Raw genomic sequence first — 22,522 nt, forward strand, 5'->3', positions numbered from 1 at the left:
CAGGCAGACGGTAACCAGCGGCGACAGACCCCCCCCCCCCCCCCCCCCCCCCCGCCACGGGACGGGTCCGTCACGCTGGGTGGTTCAGACACGCGCGCGATTCATGTTCGACATGCGTGTGTGTTTCATGTTCAATATGCTAGGAGAGAGGGTGTGTGTGTGTGTGTGTGTGTGTGTGTGTGTGTGTGTGTGTGCCTAACGATGTCTCCCAGTGTGAACATGCACATGAAACACAGAAACATGAAAGAACGCAGACAGACTCTCACAAAACAAATGATGCAAACTGTGAATATAAAAGAGCCTGAAACACAGAACAGACCGACGGGAAGGCTTCTTTACACTTCAGTCTCTCCTCCATCATCTCTCCATCATTCTGTCTCTCCTCCATCATCCCTCCATCATTCAGTCTCTCCTCCATCATCCCTCCATCATTCTGTCTCTCCTCCATCATCCCTCCATCATTCTGTCTCTCCTCCATCATCCCTCCATCATTCAGTCTCTCCTCCATCATCCCTCCATCATTCTGTCTCTCCTCCATCATCCCTCCATCATTCTGTGTCTCCTCCATCATCCCTCCATCATTCTGTGTCTCCTCCATCATCCCTCCATCATTCTGTCTCTCCTCCATCACCCCCCCCCCCCACCCCATCATTCAGTCCCCTCTTGTTGAACCATAAACCAACACCACAGACTCCAGTAGTGAGACACCAGAATAATCCCCCTTCTAACGATCACTTAGGAGACGGGCCATCTGATTGGCTCAACAGGAAGGCCGGCAGCAGTACCCTCCCACGCCTGAGGCAGTTTATTAATATCAACACCCTCCCGGGGACGGCAGGAGGGGGGTGGGGGCTGTGGTCTGGGCGGGGGGGTCTCTGGTTCGTAGACTCAGACCAGAATACCTCCATGGGTATTCAGCAGCTCAGGATCACAGATGGGCCGCCAGCTATTTATAAACTCCTCCTCTTAATTAAAGAGCAAACACCATCCCAAGGACCCGCAGGATCCCGGTCTCGGGGGGTCTCCGCCCGCGGACCCCCTCACAGACCCGCCCCTGCTTCACTAATCACCGCGCGGTGTTGCCATGGGGGCGGCGGCGGAGTAGGATGAATTAGCAAAATAATAAACAGTTTCTCTCAGTAAACACGGGTATGAGTCCCGATCATCCGGGAGCAATCGCTGCTCCTCCCGGCTCGGCTGCCTCAGCTCCTCCTCTCTCTGAAGAACGGTATTTAATAACCCTGGTTTAATAACTGCTCCTCGACCGGAGGAGGAGATCCACCGCCCTGAGCCAGGGAGCCTCCTCCTGGCAGCCTCTCAGTAGGAGGAGGAGAGGAGGGGAGGAGGAGAGGAGGGGGGGAGGAGGAGGGGGAGGAGGAGGATGAGGAGAGGAGGGGAGGAGGAGGAGGGGGAGGAGGGGAGGAGAGGAGGAGAGGAGAGGAGAGGAGGAGGAGGAGGAGGAGGAGGAGAGAAGGAGGAGGAGGGGGAGGAGGAGAGGAGGAGGGGAGGAGGGGAGGAGGAGGGGGAGGGGAGGAGGAGGAGGAGGGGGAGGAGGAGAGGAGGAGGGGAGGAGGGGAGGAGGAGGAGGGGGAGGAGGAGAGGGGGAGAGGAGGAGGAGGAGGAGGAGACCAGAAGGAGAGGAGGAGAGGAGGAGGAGGGGGAGGAGGAGGAGGGGGAGGAGGAGAGGAGCAGAGGAGGAGGGGAGGAGGAGGAGGAGGAGGAGGGGAGGAGGAGGAGGAGGAGGAGGAGGAGGAGGAGGAGGAGGAGGAGAGGGGGAGGAGGAGGAGAGGAGGAGGAGGAGGAGGAGGAGGAGGAGGAGGAGGAGGAGGAGGAGGAGGAGGAGAGGAGAAGGAGACCAGAGGAGGAGGAGGAGGAGCTGAGCCCTAACGAGGGTCCGGTTACGTAATGAGAGAGCTCGTCAAGCGCCGTTACCCATGATGCACTCTGACTCCTCCGGGACCTCAAGGAGCCAATTAGCTGGCCTGGAGACGCGGCCGCACTCCGTCCTGACAGGAAGTCAGCACACGCCACTTCCCATCATGCCTCGGGGCTTCCTGGCCGGGGGTTCCTTGTTCGGCAGCGTCTCTCCAGGCCGACGGCCGGTTGATCAGATTAGGGATTGATTAACTGGTGGTTGATTGATTAACTGGTGGTTGATTGATTAACTGATGGGTGATTGATTAACTGGTGGTTGATTGATTATCTGATGGGTGATTGATTAACTGATGCGTGATTGATTAACTGATGGGTGATTGATTAACTGTAGTGGTCATGCTCAGCCGACGCTAAAACAAAACCATTAGCCCAATCATTAGCGTCGGTGATCGGCGGCTAACGATCCGAGGACGGGCGTTCACGGAACCCGCTCCCCTCGAGCTGCGAGGCATTTCACCAGTGCTAATGGACAGAGAACTGGACTCTGATTGGTCCTGAGGAGAGGGGAGGCGGGCTGGAAGGGTAGGAGCCGGATCTGATTGGTTAATCAGAGAGATGAACTCTTGACCCAAGCTTGAAGCTCACAGGGACTACAAGATCCACCTGGATATTTAGATTATCGATACATAAATATCTTCGATAGTTATGGACGTTCAGGGAGGGAGTATTGGGATGTGTATCGATCGATCACCATTTGATTAGTGATGTATTTGGACACACACACACACACACACACACACACACACACACACACACACACACACACACACACACACACACACACACACACACACACACACACACACACACACACACACACACACACATTCATAATGTGCATTGATGCCCCCAGCTGAGTTAAAATATAATCGAATAATTAAGGAACTAAGAAGAGGTCTGGCCACTGGCGCCATCCATGGGCCACACTGCGGTACTGCAGCGGGCATATTACTGTCATCGCAGCTGCTCCAACGTCATGTTAATGAAGTATTTTAAAAAGAGTTTGGTCCACTTAGTTGTAGTACTGGGCGGTAAAACAAGTACAACTAATATGGTAGGACAGTAATATTAATAATGCAAAGGATGTTTAAGATAAACCTGTATTGAACCAGACGGAGATATAGCCTAACAGTGGTATGGTCTAGGTAGGATGCTCGCATTATCAGAACAGTTACATTTACTTTGAGGGCATTTAGCAAACGCTTTTATACAAAGCGTTTGGTACAGTAAGGATGTCAATAGAACCAAGTGCAAAGCCCGAACAATCACTAGATTAACCCATTCCCCGAATACAACAAAGATAACTAGGATAATAATCAGTATCAATAGTTCTAGGCTACTTGTTGTATAAGTGTTATGATAAGTGTTATAATTATGTAACAATAATATGGTAGGCCTATTTAGTAATAAATAATAATGCTGAATATATAAAAATATATAATAATACAATATATAATCATATATAATACAATTTATAGTAATAAATGATAGTAGACTGCCGCCATCTAGCGGTCACACTGCGTCACTGCAGCAGACTTTACTACGACGCGGACGTTTGAAACGTGTTGCTCAAACACAACATGAAATGTGATTAAATAGGCCTCGATATTCAAGTCAATCTTATATCAAGAATAATAAATGAAGAAAAATCTAGACTTGAAACAATCCAACTAACAAATAAACAGATCTATATCCGTTCAAAAGAAAAAATTAAACCGACCTGCGACCTCCTCATCTGCGGTCGGCTCCTCATGACGTCGTTAGAGGTGGACGGCGGCGTTTAGGCCGTTATCACCAATAAATAATAATTAATAATTAATCTATTTTTTTAACTTATGATATATTTGATTTAATGTAATTAATTGAATAATTCAATACATCCGACCTACGTAAAATATCAAGAGTAATTTATAATTTCGTTGTGATCGAGGCGCGCGAGACAAGATGCAGCCGGAAGTGAGAGGATGGGGCTTGCAGACACCTCCTTTATTATGTCCATGAGACACCTGGACGCTGTCCGTGGACCTGAATAGAGAGAGCGAGCGAGCGAGAGAGAGAGAGAGAGAGAGAGAGAGAGAGAGAGAGAGAGAGAGAGAGAGAGAGAGAGAGAGAGAGAGAGAGAGAGAGAGAGAGAGAGAGAGAGAGAGAGAGAGAGAGAGAGAGAGAATACCAGATTGGGTTTGATGTTGCATATTAGACTCTACTCTATGATGATCATTCTAGTCTCTTGTTTTCATTTACATTGTATTATATTGCATAACATTATACTCTCCTTTATTGTATTATGATATATTCTAGTCTACTCTGCTCATTAACATTGTACTGTATTATATATAATTATGATCTATTCTGTTATATATTCTATCAATTCTATTCTATTTGGTTCTGCACCATTATATTGTGCGGTACTCAACTCTATTATATATACTCTATCATGCTAAGTTCTAGTCTACTCTATTGTATTATAAACTCTTGTCTATTCAGGCCTGCTTTGATCTGGTTGATCACGTGTCCTCCAGGTGTCACTCTGCTGTAGTAAAACGCTGCGAGCTGCGGGCAGGTGAAGACACCTGCAGGTCTCTGCGTGTCGCACGGTGACGAAACTTAACAGCTTCTCCCGCCGTTCCCACGATCATGGCTGACCGAGCACGAGGAGGTGGAGGAGGAGGAGGAGGAGCAGGAGGAGGAGGAGGAGGAGGAGGAGGAGCAGGAGGAGAGAGAGGGAGAGAGAGAGCGAGAGAGCGAGAGCGAGAGCGAGAGAGAGAGAGAGAGAGAGAGAGAGAGAGAGAGAGGAGGAGCAGCAGGAGGAGGGACTGTTCTCCTCCTCCCAGGCTGTTGATACAGCAGTGCAGCGGGCAGGAGGAGCAGGAGGAGCAAGGGGGGCGGGGTTCAGCCCAGACCGACCCGGGAGAGTCTGCGTGTGTAGCGGGAGATGGAACCGCGCGTGGACCGCGTCAGAGCGAACAGAGTCCGGCGGGGAGCGTGAGGCGTTGAAGGGAGGGAGGACCGGGGCGTATCGGTCACACTCTGGGCTCATTCTGCTCCCTGAAGCACGCATGTTGGTGAGCAGCGACCGGGTCCCGGGGGGGACTCTCCCCGCCCCGCAGAACCCCGCAGAACTGGACGAGCTGTCGCCCCTTACGTCGGAGAACTGCTACGAGCGACTGGCTCTGGCCAAGAGGCAGGGCCTGGTGGACCTGAAGGAGCGCTGCTACGCCTTCATGAGCGACCACTTCCTGGCGGTGCTGCGGACCCCCACGGTGTACGGGCGCCTCACGGCGGGGGAGCGGGAGCACGTGCTGGCGCGGCGCCTGGGCGGCAAGAGGCTGCTGGCCGTGGCGGAGGTCGACGAGGCGCAGGACAGGGTGCTGGGGGGCGGCAGCAGACCCCCCAGCCGGGACAGCAGCCGACCCCAGAGCCCCCTGGACCCCCAGAGCCCCCTGGAGCCCCAGAGCCCCCCGGGGTCGAGCCCGTCCCCGGAGGACCCGCCGCAACACCGACGTCACATTTTCTGCTACGAGGAGCAGACAAAGGAGTGGCGCGCGCTGACCGCGCTGCCGGAGCAGGTGAGCACGCGCGGCGCGGGCATGTGCACGCTCTACAACTACCTGTTCGTGGCGGGGGGGCTGGTCAGGGGGGGCGGCGGCAGCAGGGCGTCGGACCGCGTCTTCTGCTACAACCCGCTGACAGACGCCTGGAGTGAGGCACGCCCCCTGACGCAGGCGCGCGCTCAGCTTAAGCTCGTAGCCGTGGACGGCCACCTGTTCGCGGTGGGCGGAGAGTGCCTGTTCACGGTGGAGCGCTACGATCCGCGCGTGGACCGCTGGACCCCCGTGGCGGCGCTGCCCAGAGGCGCGTTCGCGGTGGCGCACGAGGCGACTGCGTGCGGGGGGGACCTGTTCGTGTCCGGCGGCTCGCTCTTCTACCGCCTGCTGCGCCTCGACGCGCGGCGCGGTGAGTGGGAGGAGTGCGCCTTCAACGACAGCCGGAAGAAGTCAACGGACATGGTGGCGCACGGGAGCTCCATTTACCGCTTCGACGTAAACCGCGCGCACAGCAGCGTGAACGTTTGCAAGTACAACACGGTGGTGAGGGCGTGGCATGACGGCGCGTCCCATGCGCTCGAAGCCGCGCAGCCGTTCCGCTGCGCCGTGCTGGGGGACCGCATCTTCTGCGTCAACAGGTCCCACGTGCTGCAGTTCGAGGTGGGCGGGGGCCGGGAGCGCTTCCTCCCGGAGGTCCTCGAGACCCCGGCCGGAGCCCGCGGGGCGCTGGTCCCCTTCGTCCTCTCTCTCGGCCAATCAGACTGAACCGCCACGCAGCACCGATAGAACCGACTATAAAACACCGTACTCGGTCCAGTAGGACTGATTCAGTGGTCTGAAGGTCTCAATGCTTAATAGGGAACTTTATAACTGTTCCTTGACTTGAGTACGCATGCTCAGTCAATGGGCGAAGGGAATCTTCCACAGTGCCGTGTAGGCACCGTGTAGGCACACAAGGCACTGCTGCACTATGACCCTCCATGACGTCTAGACTGTTTGACTTTATGAATGTTTCTGCTGCTTCGTGTTCTCTGGAGTTGGACTTCTCTGGTGCTGTCCCTGTAACACTAATCCCCCTATCACTAACCCCCTACCCCTATATCAGTTACCCCCCTATCACTCACCTCCCCTATTACTAATCCCCCCCTACCCTTAACCCCCCAATAACTAACCCCCCTAACCTTAACCACAATATCACTAACCCCCCATCATACGTAACACAAACCCCAGCTGTCGTGTTGTCGACTTCGGGTTTTTTGGCGGGATGCTACACGCTAACCACGAGCCAAGCCTGTGCTTGCTAGCTAACATTATCTTAGAAGTGGTAACGGTTTGGTTCCTTTGGTTCGGATCAGCGTGTCCTGATCACCTTCTCTAGTGCATCCTGGGAAATACGCACCGGAAAAGTCCTGCTCCTGTTAATGTGGCCAAACACGAAAAGGGGCGGGTTCTAACACAGCTCCGCCCTCTCTCTCTTCCGAGGTTCCCTATTGGTTGATTATGACCAGAAGCGTTCCTGTTTGTTTGAATGTCTAAACTTCTTATCTTTCTACGACTAACGTGCTAACTCTTCTACTCTTCTTCAGCGAGGCCTTTGAGCGAGGGAATGTCGTTTAGCGTTCGCCAATGTAGCCTGGAAATAAAAAAAACACTTTACTGGAAACATCCGCTGTGTTTACTACTTTGGTGTTTTGTTTGAACCCCAGGCGGTGAGCTACGTTTCCATGGAGACGGACCGCCCGGGGTTTATTTCCATGGAGATGCAGCAGGACTCAGCATGTCTGTTTATGTGTGTAACGTCCTTGGCTGCAGAAACCGGCTGAACAGTGAAAACTCTCCGATCCGGTCGAACCACAGCCTCACCGCAGTCCTAGACCCAGAGAAAGGGCTTCTACATTTTTGTTCTGAGATATGAAGGTCCGTTGGTCTCTGACACGACCAGCTGGGTGAGAGTTAAGGTGGCTGTGTCTCCACGGGACGCGTTCGCGGCCGATAAGGAGACTGCATACTGCGTCTTTAAAGAATTCGAACAACCCTCAGAAAATGTACAAACTAGAAGAAAATCATCAGATGAAGACAGTTTTTAGTGCCTTGTTTTTTGAATATTTTTATCTTTAGTTTTTTTTATATTTGGATTAATTACCAAGTTGATAATTTTTTATGTTCAATTTCGTAAGAAGACCCTAACTACAGAATCTAAGGGTGTAGTTCAGTAACATTGAGGCAACAGAGCCATCTTCTGGTGGTTATAAAAAAAAGCAACATCTATTTGAGAGGTTTATCACACATATTTCACTTTATCACATGAAACTGTCTAGATCTGAATATCATATCAAATTATTTATATATTTTGATTTCATGCCCTGTTGATAAAGGGAAGCGTAGGTCTACATTAAATCACACGCAACGGTTCTAATTTGCTGAGAAATGACACCATTGGCTACTTCTTAAGGGGAGGGGCGGGTCTTCTGGGAGCGGATTGGTTTTGCTGTTGCCATGGATACAGTGAACCTGTCGCCATCGCCAACGGAGGTCTCGCCACCTAGTGGCCACTTAGCCATGGACATTTAGAAAATAATGCGTTTAATGTCAACGTTTGAACGTAGGTCACATCAACACACGACATACCAATGAATCTTCCTTAAAGATACAAGAGTTTGATTCTCATTCAACGTTATGTGATAATAATACAACATTATAGTAATGATTACAAGGGCTGGACTGAGTAATGGACCAATGGGGGTGGGTTATAAACACACAGCCACTGGTTGGACTGGGGTCTCAGACTGGTTGGACTGGGGTCTCAGACTGGTTGGACTGGGGTCTCAGACTGGTTGGACTGGGGTCTCAGACTGGTTGGACTGGGGTCTCAGACTGGTTGGGGTTGGGTCTCAGCCTGGTTGGACTGGGGTCTCAGACTGGTTGGACTGGGGTCTCAGCCTGGTTGGACTGGGGTCTCAGACTGGTTGGACTGGGGAGCAGAGACCTCAGGCTGCTGTGTGACTCAGAGTCCTTCCGAGCCAGCTGGTTCGGCCGTCCCGAGGCGCCTTGGGTCGGTTCCGCCGGACCACGGAGCCTCCGTCAGATGTCGAAGGAGGTGCTGGTGACGGAGCGGCGGGAGGAGGCGCAGGAGTCGGAGGCGGCCCTGGAGGCGAGGCCGCGTTGGGCCCTCCGGCCGCGCGGACCCCAGAGCCGCGCCCCCAGCCGCTTCAGGTTGCTCCTGAACTTCACCCCCAGGAAGGCGTAGAGCAGCGGGTTGACGCAGCAGTGGAGGAAGGCCAGGCTCTCCGTCACCGTCAGCACCACCTGCTCCACCTCCGCCTCCCGGCAGCTCTGCTCCCGGAACAGGCCCAGCGTCTGGCACAGCAGCGTGGCGTTGTAGGGCAGGTGGCACGCCAGGAACGCCGCCACCACCGCCAGCACCACCCGCACCGCGCGGTGCCGCTGGAAGGTGTGGGCGCGCAGCAGCCGCGCCACCACCTGGGCGTAGCAGAACACCATCACCGCCAGCGGCAGGAGGAAGCCCACGGCCATCTGGGCGCCGGGCACCAGGACCCTCATGAGACGGGCCGTCCGGGGGTCCGAGAACCGCAGGGAGCAGACCGGGTCGCCGCCGCCGCCGCCGTCCTCGCCGTCCTCGCCGCTGCCGTCCTCGCCCTCCCCCGTCACCCACGTCATGTGGGAGGGCCGGTAGGCCTGGTGGTAGAGGAGGGTGGGGAGGGAGCAGGCGAGGGCCAGGACCCAGACGGCGCCGCAGACGGCGCGGCTGTAGAGCAGCGAGCGCAGGCGGAGGCGGCGCGGCGCGTGGACGATGGCGAGGTAGCGGTCGGCCGCCACGCAGGCCAGCAGCAGCATGCAGCTGTACAGGTTGACGCTGTAGGCGCCGCGCAGCAGCTTGCAGGCCGCCGTGCCCATGGGCCACGCCCACAGCTCGTTGTAGGTGATGAGGGGCAGCGCCGCCACGAAGAGCAGGTCGGACACGGCCACGTTGAGCAGGTACACGTCGGTCGGGGAGCGCGGCCGGCGGGAGAAGGCGTAGGTGAGGAGGACCAGGCCGTTCCCCGCCAGCCCCAGCGCGCAGATGAGGGGGTGGAGGTACGGCCGCACGGCCGACTCCACCCTGCTGTTGTTGCTCATGGGACACAGCGCTGTGAGGCCGTAGTCGGTCTCGTTGACGTCGAGCTCTCTGATGTCGTAGTCGTAGTCGTACGGGTCGCTGGCGTTGAGCTCCGTCCCGTTGAGCGTGTTGTCGTCCATCGTGCTGGCTCCTCCTTTACGGAGACACTGGTTAAAGGTTGATTAGATACCATGCTAGTGTTACCTAGTATATAATCGTTCTGGTATCGATACCAGCATCGGAAATTCCTCCGATACGGCCTAAAATACAGTGTTGGGTATCGGCGAGTACGCAAGTCTATGCGCTGATCCGGTACCGTCACATGACTCGTTCACTACACAGAGGACCTCACAAACACGACGCTGTTATGCTGCGGTCGTTAACGGACGGAGGTGGAAAGTCGGAATGGGAAACGCGACACGTCCGACCTACGTGCGTTTGAACTGAATTGATATTGTTGTCGTCGTATGAGAACCCTTCAATAAGAACAAGTGCTGTGAGTAGTAACAATCCTAGATGCTGTATCGGAATAAACTCTGTCTCGGACAATACTCAGGTTCAGGAATCGGATTCGGTATCGTGAAGGAAATAATGGTATCGGCACATCGAAGATCAACTAATGATTCTAGTATTTACTGAGCTACCATCAGGGATACGACTTGGTTTGGTAACTGAAGACAAAGTTAAGTTAGTCACAACTTCATGATTCAATAGAATCACAGACACCATCACAATGTTGATTTCGATCCCCAACTTCTATTTAAAAAATATATATATATATATACACGCGCTACTGCTTCTCTTTTGAACACTGTATACAGTCACGTACTTCTATGTTCCATTCCTCATTCTTTAGTCAAGAGGAACCACCTTGACTTTTTGTTACACCGTACTTCTCGTTAGTGGAAGAGGTACGAATAATTAGCACGATGAAGTGCTGAGCGTTAGCATGTTTGGCTATCAGTCACTTCTGCTGGCTTCGGGGAGGGGGGAGGCTGTGTCACACTAACCCCATTTCACTGACAAGGAGAGAAACCACAGAACCAGCGGGCAGGTTACCAGTCCACAACCACCACCTACTTTACCAAGGCTGGGTGACGGAGAACGCTTTGATGATGCATAACGCAAATGTGGGTAGAAGATCAGCTTCTACCTACATCACAGAATTGATTTTAAAGCACTTCTGCTTGTTTTTAAGTCTTTGAAGGGGGTTGGGCCAAACTACTTGCATGACATGTTTAAGCAATATTCCCAAATAAGGTCCCTTAGATCACAACATAAACAATTACTACTGAAACCGACCGTCAGAACAAAGCAGGGTGAAGCAGCGTTTAGCCACTATGGTGTCCATCTCTGGAACCAGCTTCCAGAGACCATCAAAAACTCCCCCACTGTCACCATTTTTAAAACAACAGTTAAGACCAAACTCTTTTTAGATGTTTTCGGCAGTTAATGCACATTGTTTTTGTCTATCTTTTCCATTTTCTCTTTTAAATTCACTCTTTGCTGTTGGTACTCCATGTATATTTTACATTTTACTATGGCTAAAATTGTGTATGGTTCCAAATTTGTAACTTTATTTTATTTATTCATTCATTTTCTTTTTCATTTTTCTTTTGTGTGAAGCACATTGAATTGCCACGTGTATGAAATGTGCTATACAAATAAATATGCCTTGCCTTGCCTTCTACCAAGTTAGAGAATCTATGATTCATTATTTAATGATTCAACCAACAACATTGTGTTCTTTCTCTCAGATGTTTCTCTCCGCCCGGACCAACAATATCTCTGACTGAACACTTCTACAAAGATCCCTGGTCCCATAACGACGCACAGAGAGCATTGATAAGATCAAAATATACTAGATTAAGAATTGTATCTACTATATCATCAACTATCAGTTATTTATAGTACTTGTTTATTTAACAGTACTTGAGATATCGATATATATAGTAGTTAGTTGATAATATCTATAAAAGTTATTTATATGGAAGTTAGTTGATACATATCTATAAGTGATTACTTTTTTTATGTAGATCTATAACTTTGATTAATATGTTAGTTATTTGATAATATTTATAACTGATATATATATAACAGTAGTTGATTCTAACTTATATAACTTATGATAGTCTAATAGTAGTAATTTGATGTCTTTGGCTCATTGCTAAAGGAATCAGAATGTGGAAGTATTTGGTAAATGTCCCCGTGTCCAATTCCTTAAATATGAAAATCCCCAAACTGTCTGGTATTATGTGAACTCTCTTGTTTGTACAAAATCTTCATATATCTGTATGCTGATCTCTTAGCCACTTCTCAGTTGGAAAATAGGTTTTTAAATCTCAATGAGACTTTAACTTTGTTAATAAAGGTTTAATAAAGAAAATCGTTATCTATCTTTAACTTATTTATATGTAACACTTACTTGATAATATCTAGAAGTTAATTATATAAGTTAGTTGAGATATATATGTATATTCTATATATATATAAAGATACACACACTCACACACAGGTCATTTATATACAGCAGTAGTTGATATATCTTTCATCTATAAGTTATTAATATATAACAATAGTTATGAACTCACCGGATGATTTCAGGGCAGCAGATCTTTCTGCATCAAATCGACGGACTAAGCAGTAAGCTGTGTGTGCGTGTGTTTGTGTGTTTATGTGTACGTGTATGTGTGTGCGTGTAAAAGATGTTAACGTGACGCACCTCCCATTCCACCCTCAAGCACTGACACACATAGAGGGTGAGATAGATATATATATTAATATTCATCAGTACGGATGTGTGTGTAACTTAGGATCAATAAATGTGCGTAAACATAAGTGTGTACCACAGCAGTAAAACAAAGAGGATAAAATATAAGATAATAGTTTTATTTATATTGCTTTTACTTATTAATATGGAGAGTGAGCGCAAGAGAGAGTGAGTGGGCGAGAGAGAGAGGGAGAGAGAGAGGGCGAGAGCGAGAGCGAGAGCGAGAGCGAGAGAGAGAGGGAGAGGGAGAGGGCGAGAGCGAGAGCGAGAGCGAGAGAGAGGGCGAGAGCGAGAGAGAGAGGGAGAGAGAGGGCGAGAGCGAGAGCGAGAGCGAGAGCGAGAGAGAGGGCGAGAGCGAGAGAGAGAGGGAGAAGGAGAGGGCGAGAGCGAGAGCGAGAGCGAGAGTGAGAGAGAGGGAGAGGGAGAGGGAGAGGGAGAGGGAGAGGGAGAGAGCGAGAGCGAGAAAGAGGGAGAGGGAGAGGGCGAGAGCGAGAGCGAGAGCGAGAGTGAGAGAGAGGGAGAGGGAGAGGGAGAGGGAGAGGGAGAGGGAGAGAGCGAGAGCGAGAAAGAGGGAGAGGGAGAGGGAGAGGGCGAGAGCGAGAGCGAGAGAGCGAGAGAGAGGGAGAGGGAGAGGGAGAGGGCGAGAGCGAGAGAGAGAGCTCAGGCTACATCCTCTACGTAGTCTGCGTGGAGCGACTGGCTCAACTGGGACACACTGAGGTCCTGGGTGTCGTCATCAACCTACACACGCACACACACACACACACACACACACACACACACGTTAGGATACCATGGGCACACACACACAACTTAGGACAACATATTCACACACACACACACACACACACACACACACACACACACACACACACACACACACACACACACACACACACACACACACACACACACACACACACACACACACACACACACACACACACCTTGTCGCTGTCGTGGGGGCCCTCTATGGACACCTCCTCGATCTCCTCCCCGATGCTGATCTCACTCCTGGAGAAGTCTGAGCGGTGGCTGGAGGAGGAAACATCTCACCGGTCACTTCCTCTACAACCCACCTCCTGTCTAGCACACTTCCTGTTTAATGATCTCCTTGTAGGACCTCCCATCTGAGGTATTAATTGATCTCACTTATGAACAACTTCCTGTCTAGAACCGACTTCCTGTTCAACACTTCCTGTCCAGGTGCTCCTCCTCTTCCTGTGTGAGGAGGTGCTCAGAGCCTGCAGGTGAACTCACCTGTTGAAGTCGTCGTCGTACTCCGGGTCGTCGTCTGGGGAGGAAGGGATCAGAGGAAACAGGAAGTTATCAGAGGAAACAGGAAGTTATCAGAGGATACAGGAAGTGATCAGAGGACAGGGAGGACGTTCCTCCTGAGCCTGAGACCCACCTGGGGGCGGGGGTCCGGGCCTCTCACCGCTGCTCCTGGCCTCTCTGGCGCTCTTCACGGTAGAGGCAGCGCCCCCTGCAGGAGACAGCAGGTACAGCATTTACAACACATCCCATCGCATTACATTAACCTGCCTAATAAAATCTGCGGGAAACCTGTCCCGGGTCCCACACCCGGGACAGGTTTCCCGCAGATTTTAACCCCGGGACAGGCCCCGGTACAGGCCCCGGGACAGGACCCGGTACAGGCCCCGGGACAGGCCCCGGTACAGGCCCCGGGACAGGCCCCGGTACAGGCCCCGGGACAGGCCCCGGTACAGGCCCCGGTACAGGCCCCGGTACAGGCCCCGGTACAGGCCCCGGTACAGGCCCCGGTACAGGCCCCGGTACAGGCCCCGGTAGAGGACCCGGTAGAGGACCCGGTAGAGGACCAGCAGCTCTTACCGTGGCGTCCCAGCGGGGGGTCCCTGGGGTCCCTGGGGTCTCCGGAGGCGCTGCTGGTCCCTCCGGCCGTCCTCCCAGGAGCCCGCTCTGACACAGAGCCCACCGGACCCTCCCTGGTGTCAGAGGACCCCGCCCCCCTGGGGAGCACCGGGGACAGCAGGCTGATTAGACACTCAGGGTACAGGATGGAGGACTAAAAGTAAAGACACTAAAGTTAAGTTAAAGTATTAAGCATTAAAACTAAAAACACTAAAGTTAAATTAAAGTATTAAGGATTAAAACTAAAAACACTAAAGTTAAATTAAAGTATTGAGGATTAAAATTTAAAACACTAAAGTTAAGTTAAAGTATTGAGGATTAAACTTAAGACAGTCCAGTTAAGTGAAGCATGGACCAGAGAACCCTCTAAGGCGCAGTAGGGGTCCGACACGCTGGACCCCGGGGCTCACCATCCGAAGGTCTTCTGGGGGCCGGGCGGGGGGTCGTCGAAGAAGGAGTCCCCCTCCTCGGGCCCCCCCCCCTCCTGCTCCTCCTCCCCCCCCTCCAGGGCCCTCAGGCTGCCGGGGGGGCCGGTCTGGATCTGGTCCCCCTTCCCCTTGGGGGGCCCCGTCTCCTGGGGCGCCTGGGGGGGCAACGGAGGCAGGGGCTCAGATACTGATCAATACGTCAATACAGCCATTGATGACCAATACCGATCAGACATGGAGATCAATGACACAGCTCATTGATGACCAATACCGATCAGACATGGAGATCAATGATACAGCTCATTGATGACCAATACTGATCAGATATGGTGATCAGTGATACAGCTCATTGATGACCAATACCGATCAGACATGGTGATCAGTGATACAGCTCATTGATAACCAATACCGATCAGACATGGAGATCAATGACACAGCTCATTGATGACCAATACCGATCAGACATGGAGATCAGTGCTACAGCTCAGTGGACACCCCCAGTTGTGAAACAGGGGCCAGGGATCCTCATCCACCTGGCGGCCATCTTAGGCTCTCTGCTCCCCCACCCAGGGCGCAACAAGAAACAAGATGGCCGCTGGGTGGATGAGGCCCAAAGAAAAGTCAACCATTCCATCTTGTTGTTGTTTTGGTAACCGGGACACAGAACAGCACCGTCACAGTAAATGTCTTTCATCATCAGAGGTTATGTATTCGGCAGACATCCAGGATTAGTCACTGAATGGTTGACTTTGGCCTCAAATGTCCACCCAAACCTCGTGGGTATCAGGTTAGAAAGCAGAGCTGGTTCAGCGGCGGGCGGAGTTCCCTGGAGGTGGTGAAGCTAGCCGTCTGAACGTTAGTGCTGTTAGTGTGGATACTGGTAGTTATACTGGTAGTTCTACTGGTAGTTGTACTGGTTCTCCAGTCTGCTGGTTACCTGTGCAGCCGAGCCTCTCTGTGCTGTCTGCTTCTGGACTCTAAGTCTGGGAATCTGGCAGAGACGTCAAACATTAGCCTAGCTTCTAGCAAGCACAACTAGTTAGCAACTTACTGGGCCAACAAGAATATTCTCAGAGAGCTTATGTACTCTTCTAACTAGTATCCTCTGCTGACTACCATCCAGCGCTAATTAACCCCGCTAACAAGAGTGTTTAGCTGAATAGCATCTTCTTACAGAGCTACTAGTTGAGGTGCAGTGTGCGATGTTGATCATAGAGTATCAGGAAACAAAATAGATGTCAAACTTGTACTGAAAACTGCAAGTTTGGACCCTACCTCTGGCTCCTGGACCACAGGCAGCAGGAACACAGTGAAGGCAACATCAACATTTACATTTACGTTTTATACTCAACAGATTTCAGTATTATGGGATGTGAGGTGGAGGCCTCTGTAGTATTATGGGATGTCACACACAGAGCTCTGTAGGATTATGGGATGTCACACACAGAGCTCTGTAGTATTATGGGATGGGAGGTTCAGAGCTCTTTAGTATTATGGGATGTGAGCTCTGTAGTATTACGATGAGGTTCAGAGATCTGTAGTATTATGGGATATAACACAGGGCTCTGTAGTATTATGAGATATGACACAGAGCTCGGTAGTATTATGGGATGTGACACATAGGTCAGTAGGATTATGGGATGTGAGGTTCAGAGCTCTGTAGTATTATGGGATGTGAGGTTCAGAGTCCTGTAGTATTATGGGATGTGAGGTTCAGAGCCCTGTAGTATTATGGGATGTGAGGTTCAGAGCCCTGCAGTATTATGGGATGTGAAACACAGAGTTCAGTAGTATTATGGGATTTGAGGTTCAGAGGTCTGTAGTATTATGGGATGTGAGGTTCAGAGCTCTGTAGTATTATGGGATGTGAGGTTCAGAGGTCTGTAGTATTATGGGATGTGAGGTTCAGAGCTCTGTAGTATTATGGGATGTGAGGTTCAGAGCTCTGTAGTATTATGGGATGTGAGGTTCAGAGGTCTGTAGTATTATGGGATGTGAGGTTCAGAGCTCTGTAGTATTAGGGGATGTGAGGTTCAGAGGTCTGTAGTATTATGGGATGTGAGGTTCAGAGCCCTGTAGTATTATGGGATGTGAGGTTCAGAGCCCTGTAGTATTATGGGATGTGAGGTTCAGAGCCCTGTAGTATTATGGGATGTGAGGTTCAGAGCTCTGTAGTATTATGGGATGTGAGGTTCAGAGGTCTGTAGTATTATGGGATGTGAGGAACAGAGCTCTGTAGTATTATGGGATGTGACACACAGATGTCTGTATTATGGGATGTGATCCTACCTTACTGACGAGGGCAGCCGTGGTCTTCTGTCCTCCTAGTCTGACATCACCGGAGTCCTGCACTACCTGATATCAGATCAATATATACACTTATCGATCAACATACACACTCACATACTACTACATACACTGTGGAACACAGACTGTGTGTGTGTGTGTGTGTGTGTGTGTGTGTGTGTGTGTGTGTGTGTGTGTGTGTGTGTGTGTGTGTGTGTGTGTGTGTGTGTGTGTGTGTGTGTGTGTGTGTGTGTGTGTGTGTGTGTGTGTGTGTGTTTCTGATGACTGAGGAGAAGAATCAGGCCAAACTGGTTTCTGTCAACAGGAAGTTGTATTTCTTGCTACGGGAACTTGCCCATGAGCCCAGGCGGTAAGAGAGCTGACCTACATGAACACACACCACCCTCACACACACACACACGCCGTTCTAACACACACATACAAACACACGCACACACTCACACACCACCCACACACACACACACACACTGCCCCAACCCGCCCCCCCCCCCACACACACACACACACACGTGGGCCCTGTGGTGCAGGTGGACGTGGGCCCTGTGGTGCAGGTGGACGTGGGCCCTGTGGTGCAGGTGGACATGGGCCCTGTGGTGCAGGTGGACATGGGCCCTGTGGTGCAGGTGGACATGGGCCCTGTGGTGCAGGTGTCTCACCTCTGACCTCTGCCTTCCTCTCCTCAGCAGCTCCAGCAGCAGAGGAGTCTTCTTCTTCCCCTCGTCCGCGAGGCCCAGCTCCTGGGAGACCTGCTCCCTGCTGTCCAGAGCCTTCAGCTGCACACACACACACACACACACACACACACACACACACACACACACACACACACACACACACACACACACACACACACACACACACACACACACACACACACACACACACACAGACACAGACACACAGACACACAGACGCACACAACCACACAACCACACACACACCCACCCACCCACACCCACACAACCACACACACACACACAACCACACGCACACGCACACACACACGCACACACACGCGCACACACACGCGCACACACACCCACGCACACGCACGCACACGCACACGCACACGCACACACACACACACACACACACACACACAGTTACCATCTCATAGGACAGCCGCTCTAAGGGGTCTGTAGGTGGGGTATGAGGGTGTGTGGGCTGGGTGGCTTATGTGGGGTAGGAGTGTGTGGGGGTATGTGGGGTATGTGGGGTAGGTGGGGTAGGTGTATGCATACTACCCACCGCGTGGATCTCTGGCTGGAACACGGCCAGGGTGAAGTCCAGGTGGAACACATGGAGGAAGTCCACGATGAGACCGGCCACCAGACGGCCTTGGGGGCGACACAGAGGGGGAGTGAGGGGGAGGGGGGGAGGGGGAGGAGGAGGAGGGGGGAGACACAGAGGGGGAGGGGGGGAGACGCGGAGGAGGAGGGGGAGGGGAAGGGCGAGGAGGTGGAGGGGAGACGCAAAGGGAGTGGATGGGAGGAGGGGGAGGACGCAGAGGAGGAGGGGGGGAGGAGGTGAGGAGGAGGAGACACAGAGGGGGAGGGGGGGGAGGAGGGGGAGGGGCGGGGGGTGAGGAAGAGGAGGAGGGGGGAGATAAAGAGGGGGAGGAGGAGGATGAAGAATAGGAGGAAGGGGAAGAGGAAGAGGAAGAGGATGAGGATCAGGGGGAGACTGAGTCAGAGGCAGCACCTCCTTCCCACCCTGCTAGACTGCAGTGCATCCCCTAGCAGCTTAACTCAGTCCATCGCAACGTATTCCCAGACCAACACGCTATGCTACAGGAGAGAGGGCCACAGAGCCACTGGCAGCGCGGTCAGCCGCGTTGTGCTAAGCTCCCTGCAGTGGAAGCAGAACAGCGCCCCCCAGTGGGGTGTCTAGGAACCACAGCTGCTGCTGGGTGGTAACCACGGAAACCATCACACCTTTAAGAGCCCTTGACGAATTGGACGTGAACCCGTTTGTGAAACAGGTGAACCTATGAGATAAATGTTTAGTGGTAAAACTCCACGTTACCTCTGCATGTAGAAACCCTGTTGTTATGGAAACCTGTTGAATCTTAACAACAGTACACCTCAATATTAAGCCCCTCCGAGTCCTACGGGATGACCTCCATGTTGTGGGAGGAGTCAGGACCACCAGGGTCTGAATGGGGGGGGAGGACCTCAATGTTGTGGGAGGAGTCAGGACCACCAGGGTCTGAAGGGGGGGGGGGGGACAGAGGTACTGACCGTCTTTTGTGTTGAGGAACTTCCTCAGGTTCTCGTTCACCAGGGGGCTTTTGTTCTGCGGGGCACAGCGACAAACACCACGTTAGGAAAGACAGTCAAACGATGAGTTAACGAGCCGAGCCTCGTTAGTGTCTACCTCTACTTTAAGACCTTTAATGAGGAGTCAGAGGGTGATCGATCTGAGGGTCGTTAGTGTCTGCCTCCACTTTCAGACCTTTAATGAGGAGTCAGAGTGATAACGAGTTGAGGGTCGTTAGTGTTTACCTCCACCTTATCCTGTTCATCCATGGCCAGGAACACAGCAGCACGCATCTCTGCCTGTGGAGCAGGGGAGGAGATTTAATGAAGGGAGCAATTACCTCATATTAAGCACATCATCAAAAAACTCATATTACATCATCAATATAACCTCATATTACATAATCAATTACCTCATATAAAGTGCATCATCCATAACCTCATATTAACATCATAAACAACCGGATATTACATCATCAATAACCTTATATTAAGTACATCATCAATAACCTCATATTACATAATCAATAACCTCATATTACATAATCAATAGCCTCATATTACATCATCAATAACCTCATGTTAACATCATAAATAACCGCATATTACATCATCAATAACTTCATATTGCATCATCAATAACCTCATAATAACATCATCAATATCCGAATATTACATCATCAATAACTTCATATTACATCGACCAACAAGTCCACGGTCAATGTGATGTAGTTTAACAGGACAGAAGTCAGTATATTAGTGATATGTAGTTAGTTTAAGAGCACATAAATCAGTATGAGTGATATATCAGTAGTTTAATGGTAGCTATGTAGTTATAAGTCAGTTTAGGAGTGGTATGTATGTAGTTAGTTTAACAGTACATAAGTCAGTATATGAGTGATATATCAGTAGTTGACTGGTATTTCAGTAGTTTGTTGGTAGATATGTAGTAGTAAGTCAGTATATGGTGATATATGTGTAGATATGTAGTTATACGAGTGATTTATCTAGAGTTGAATGATATATCTTTAGTTATAAGCCCCTATATGAGTGGTATATCAGTAGTTGACTGGTATATCATTAGTTTGTTGGTTTAGGGTAGCAGACCTTGAGTTTGTTCAGCACCCCGCTGTTCTCCAGGCTCTGGATCAGAAGGTCCCGCAGCTCCGTGTCTTCCTCGGTCGCCGACATCTTCAGTTCCGACCTTATGATGAATTATCTACAGTATATATATTAATAAACTATCGCTGTTATACATCCATGACGACGACAACCACAACAAACCGTCTACATCCGGGTTTTCTTCTTCGGCGGTTTGAGTCCAGCCATATGGTGTTGATATCAGCGCCCCCCTGGCAGCCCACGGCGTAGGCGCACTGCAACAGCATCACAGTCAAAATATAGGTATACAAAGTTCATTCTTGTGTAGGCTATTTTATATAAGTATTTATTTAGATTTTACTATTCATGGATATTATTTACACAAAATAATTAAAACAGATGCAATAAAGTCAAAAATTATGGCACATTTGTGAGTCCTATTCACAGCTTCACGATTTAAAACATCAGACACACGTCAAGTCAAATGAGGAGAAGCAAGGCGACGGTCAGAATCTGTGTTCCAACACAAGATTTATTCAGAGGAAGAGATGCCAACAGCAGCATGATAAAAATTGTACAAACTTCACTATTCAAAGAAAAGTTCACAGAACCACGAATGGCTAAAAACATTCAGCAAAGTATGAACAAACGCATGCAATGTGGAAGCAAAGCAACGGTTTAAAATTCATCAAGATAGAAGAAAAAAAGAATTGTTGTATAAAAATGTTCATCAATGCACTACGTAAAAAGAAATAGAAATTGTAGCATTTCATTAAATCGATGACCTCACAAATGTTCAATAAAATGAATGACCTCACAAATATACATTTGAGTTTCTTTTGCATTCTAGCATGTCACATGAGATAGTCCATGGAAATAGTTTAGAGTTTACATTATATGTTATGTGTGTATCGACTGAGTGGCAGAGTTGTGCTTTAAATCCCATTTTAGTTTATAATCATCAAGAAGAACTGAAACAGAGCAGTGGTCTGCTGGTCGCCTGCTGGTCGCCATCGCCCCCTGCTGGTCCGGAGGCTGATGGCCGCGCCGACAGACCCAGCGTCCCCCCCCCCACCCCTCCCCAGACCCCCTAGCTCCCCCCCCAGACCCCCCAGCTCCCCCCCCAGACCCCCCAGCAGTCTCCTCTCACAATACTTCACACATTTCAATAAAGTGCATGCATGACAGATGGCGCTCCCAACACATCACCACATCACCGCATCCAGCTCTGATACGCTTTCTGTTACAGTAAGGCCTTTCCAACCAGCTCTGATACGCTTTCTGTTACAGTAAGGCCTTTCCAACCAGCTCTGATATGCTTTCTGTTACAGTAAGGCCTTTCAAGAGTCTCTGATACTCATTCTGTTACAGTAAGGCCTTTCAAGAGTCTCTGATACGCATTCTGTTACAGTAAGGCCTTTCAAGAGTCTCTGATACGCATTCTGTTACAGTAAGGCCTTTCAAGAGTCTCTGATACTCATTCTGTTACAGTAAGGCCTTTCAAGAGTCTCTGATATGCATTCTGTTACAGTAAGGCCTTTCCAGAGGCCCTGATACGCATTCTGTAACAGTGCTCCTCTGTCATTGACTGAAGAGCCGCTCGCTTCCTCAAACCGAGAATCTTTAAGTGCCAATCGAAGTTGAGGAACTCTTAAGTCCTGACTCAGAGGTGATTCTGGCGAAAGCCGAGAGCAACGCACTGTCCTCGGACATGGCGCCCCTCCCCCCCGTTGAGGCCAGGATAGGGGCGCCATGACGGGTGGGGGTCTAAATCCTGGTAACCGCGCCCCCCCCAGCCTCCTCGCTGGACGCCGCTGCGTCCCAGCAGCCATGTTGTCAATGCAGAACACGTAGAATACTTTGTCACGCTAACGTTTGTCTCCCGCTCGAGATATGATCGAAAAGTAGGAGGCGGCCTCGGCCTGTCGGTCGGACGGCCGGCGGCCGGCGGACCCACGGAGACCCTGACCCTGTCTGCCCACGCTGAAGGAAACCCCTCAGCTTCACATCTATCTACACCTAAACACACGGAGCCGCCCCCGTGCAGACCCCCCCCCGGAGAGACGCAGAGGGCCACCTCCGCCTCAAATGATTGTATTAAAAGGTTTGTACAAAACGCAACACATCGAGATTCAGTAAAAACGTCTATCCGCTCGGCTAGGTTCAAT

At 50.8% G+C, this 22,522-nt stretch overlaps 3 protein-coding genes across 3 annotated transcripts; 1 reads left to right on the forward strand and 2 right to left on the reverse strand.

Annotated features, from left to right (window-relative positions):
- Nucleotides 1-4,845: 4,845 nt before the first annotated feature.
- Nucleotides 4,846-7,915, forward strand: LOC130374122 (kelch repeat and BTB domain-containing protein 11-like). Its single transcript, XM_056580717.1, has one exon. The coding sequence runs from the start codon at nt 4,992-4,994 to the stop codon at nt 6,243-6,245; it is 1,254 nt and encodes a 417-aa protein (XP_056436692.1). The 5' UTR covers nt 4,846-4,991; the 3' UTR covers nt 6,246-7,915.
- LOC130374126 (C-C chemokine receptor type 6-like) lies at nt 6,979-9,617 on the reverse strand. The gene has a single exon (XM_056580723.1). The coding sequence runs from the start codon at nt 9,615-9,617 to the stop codon at nt 8,562-8,564; it is 1,056 nt and encodes a 351-aa protein (XP_056436698.1). The 3' UTR covers nt 6,979-8,561.
- A 3,224-nt stretch (nt 9,618-12,841) lies between these two features.
- Nucleotides 12,842-20,551, reverse strand: LOC130374862 (centrosomal protein 43-like). Its single transcript, XM_056581839.1, has 13 exons — nt 20,361-20,551; nt 19,500-19,553; nt 19,236-19,290; nt 18,244-18,332; nt 17,652-17,768; nt 16,978-17,043; nt 15,626-15,679; nt 14,671-14,843; nt 14,222-14,358; nt 13,779-13,853; nt 13,628-13,661; nt 13,315-13,402; nt 12,842-13,108 (listed from the first exon to the last, which is right to left on the reverse strand). Exons 1-13 carry the CDS (start codon nt 20,442-20,444, stop codon nt 13,028-13,030), a joined length of 1,107 nt encoding a protein of 368 aa, XP_056437814.1. The 5' UTR covers nt 20,445-20,551; the 3' UTR covers nt 12,842-13,027.
- Nucleotides 20,552-22,522: the final 1,971 nt, after the last annotated feature.

The sequence above is a fragment of the Gadus chalcogrammus genome, chromosome 21, assembly GCF_026213295.1.
Source record: "Gadus chalcogrammus isolate NIFS_2021 chromosome 21, NIFS_Gcha_1.0, whole genome shotgun sequence".
Lineage (NCBI taxonomy): Eukaryota > Metazoa > Chordata > Actinopteri > Gadiformes > Gadidae > Gadus > Gadus chalcogrammus.

Excerpts from the sequence above, each read along its gene's own strand:
- LOC130374122 (XM_056580717.1), top strand. The coding sequence starts at position 4,992 with ATGTTGGTGAGCAGCGACCGGGTCCCGGGGGGGACTCTCCCCGCCCCG.
- LOC130374126 (XM_056580723.1), bottom strand. The coding sequence starts at position 9,617 with ATGAGCAACAACAGCAGGGTGGAGTCGGCCGTGCGGCCGTACCTCCAC.
- LOC130374862 (XM_056581839.1), bottom strand. The coding sequence starts at position 20,444 with ATGTCGGCGACCGAGGAAGACACGGAGCTGCGGGACCTTCTGATCCAG. Across the intron at positions 17,044-17,651 it reads GAGGAAGGCAGAGGTCAGAG|GTAGTGCAGGACTCCGGTGA; the intron begins GTGAGACACCTG and ends ATCTGATATCAG. Across the intron at positions 13,109-13,314 it reads GCCCCCACGACAGCGACAAG|GTTGATGACGACACCCAGGA; the intron begins GTGTGTGTGTGT and ends GTGCGTGTGTAG.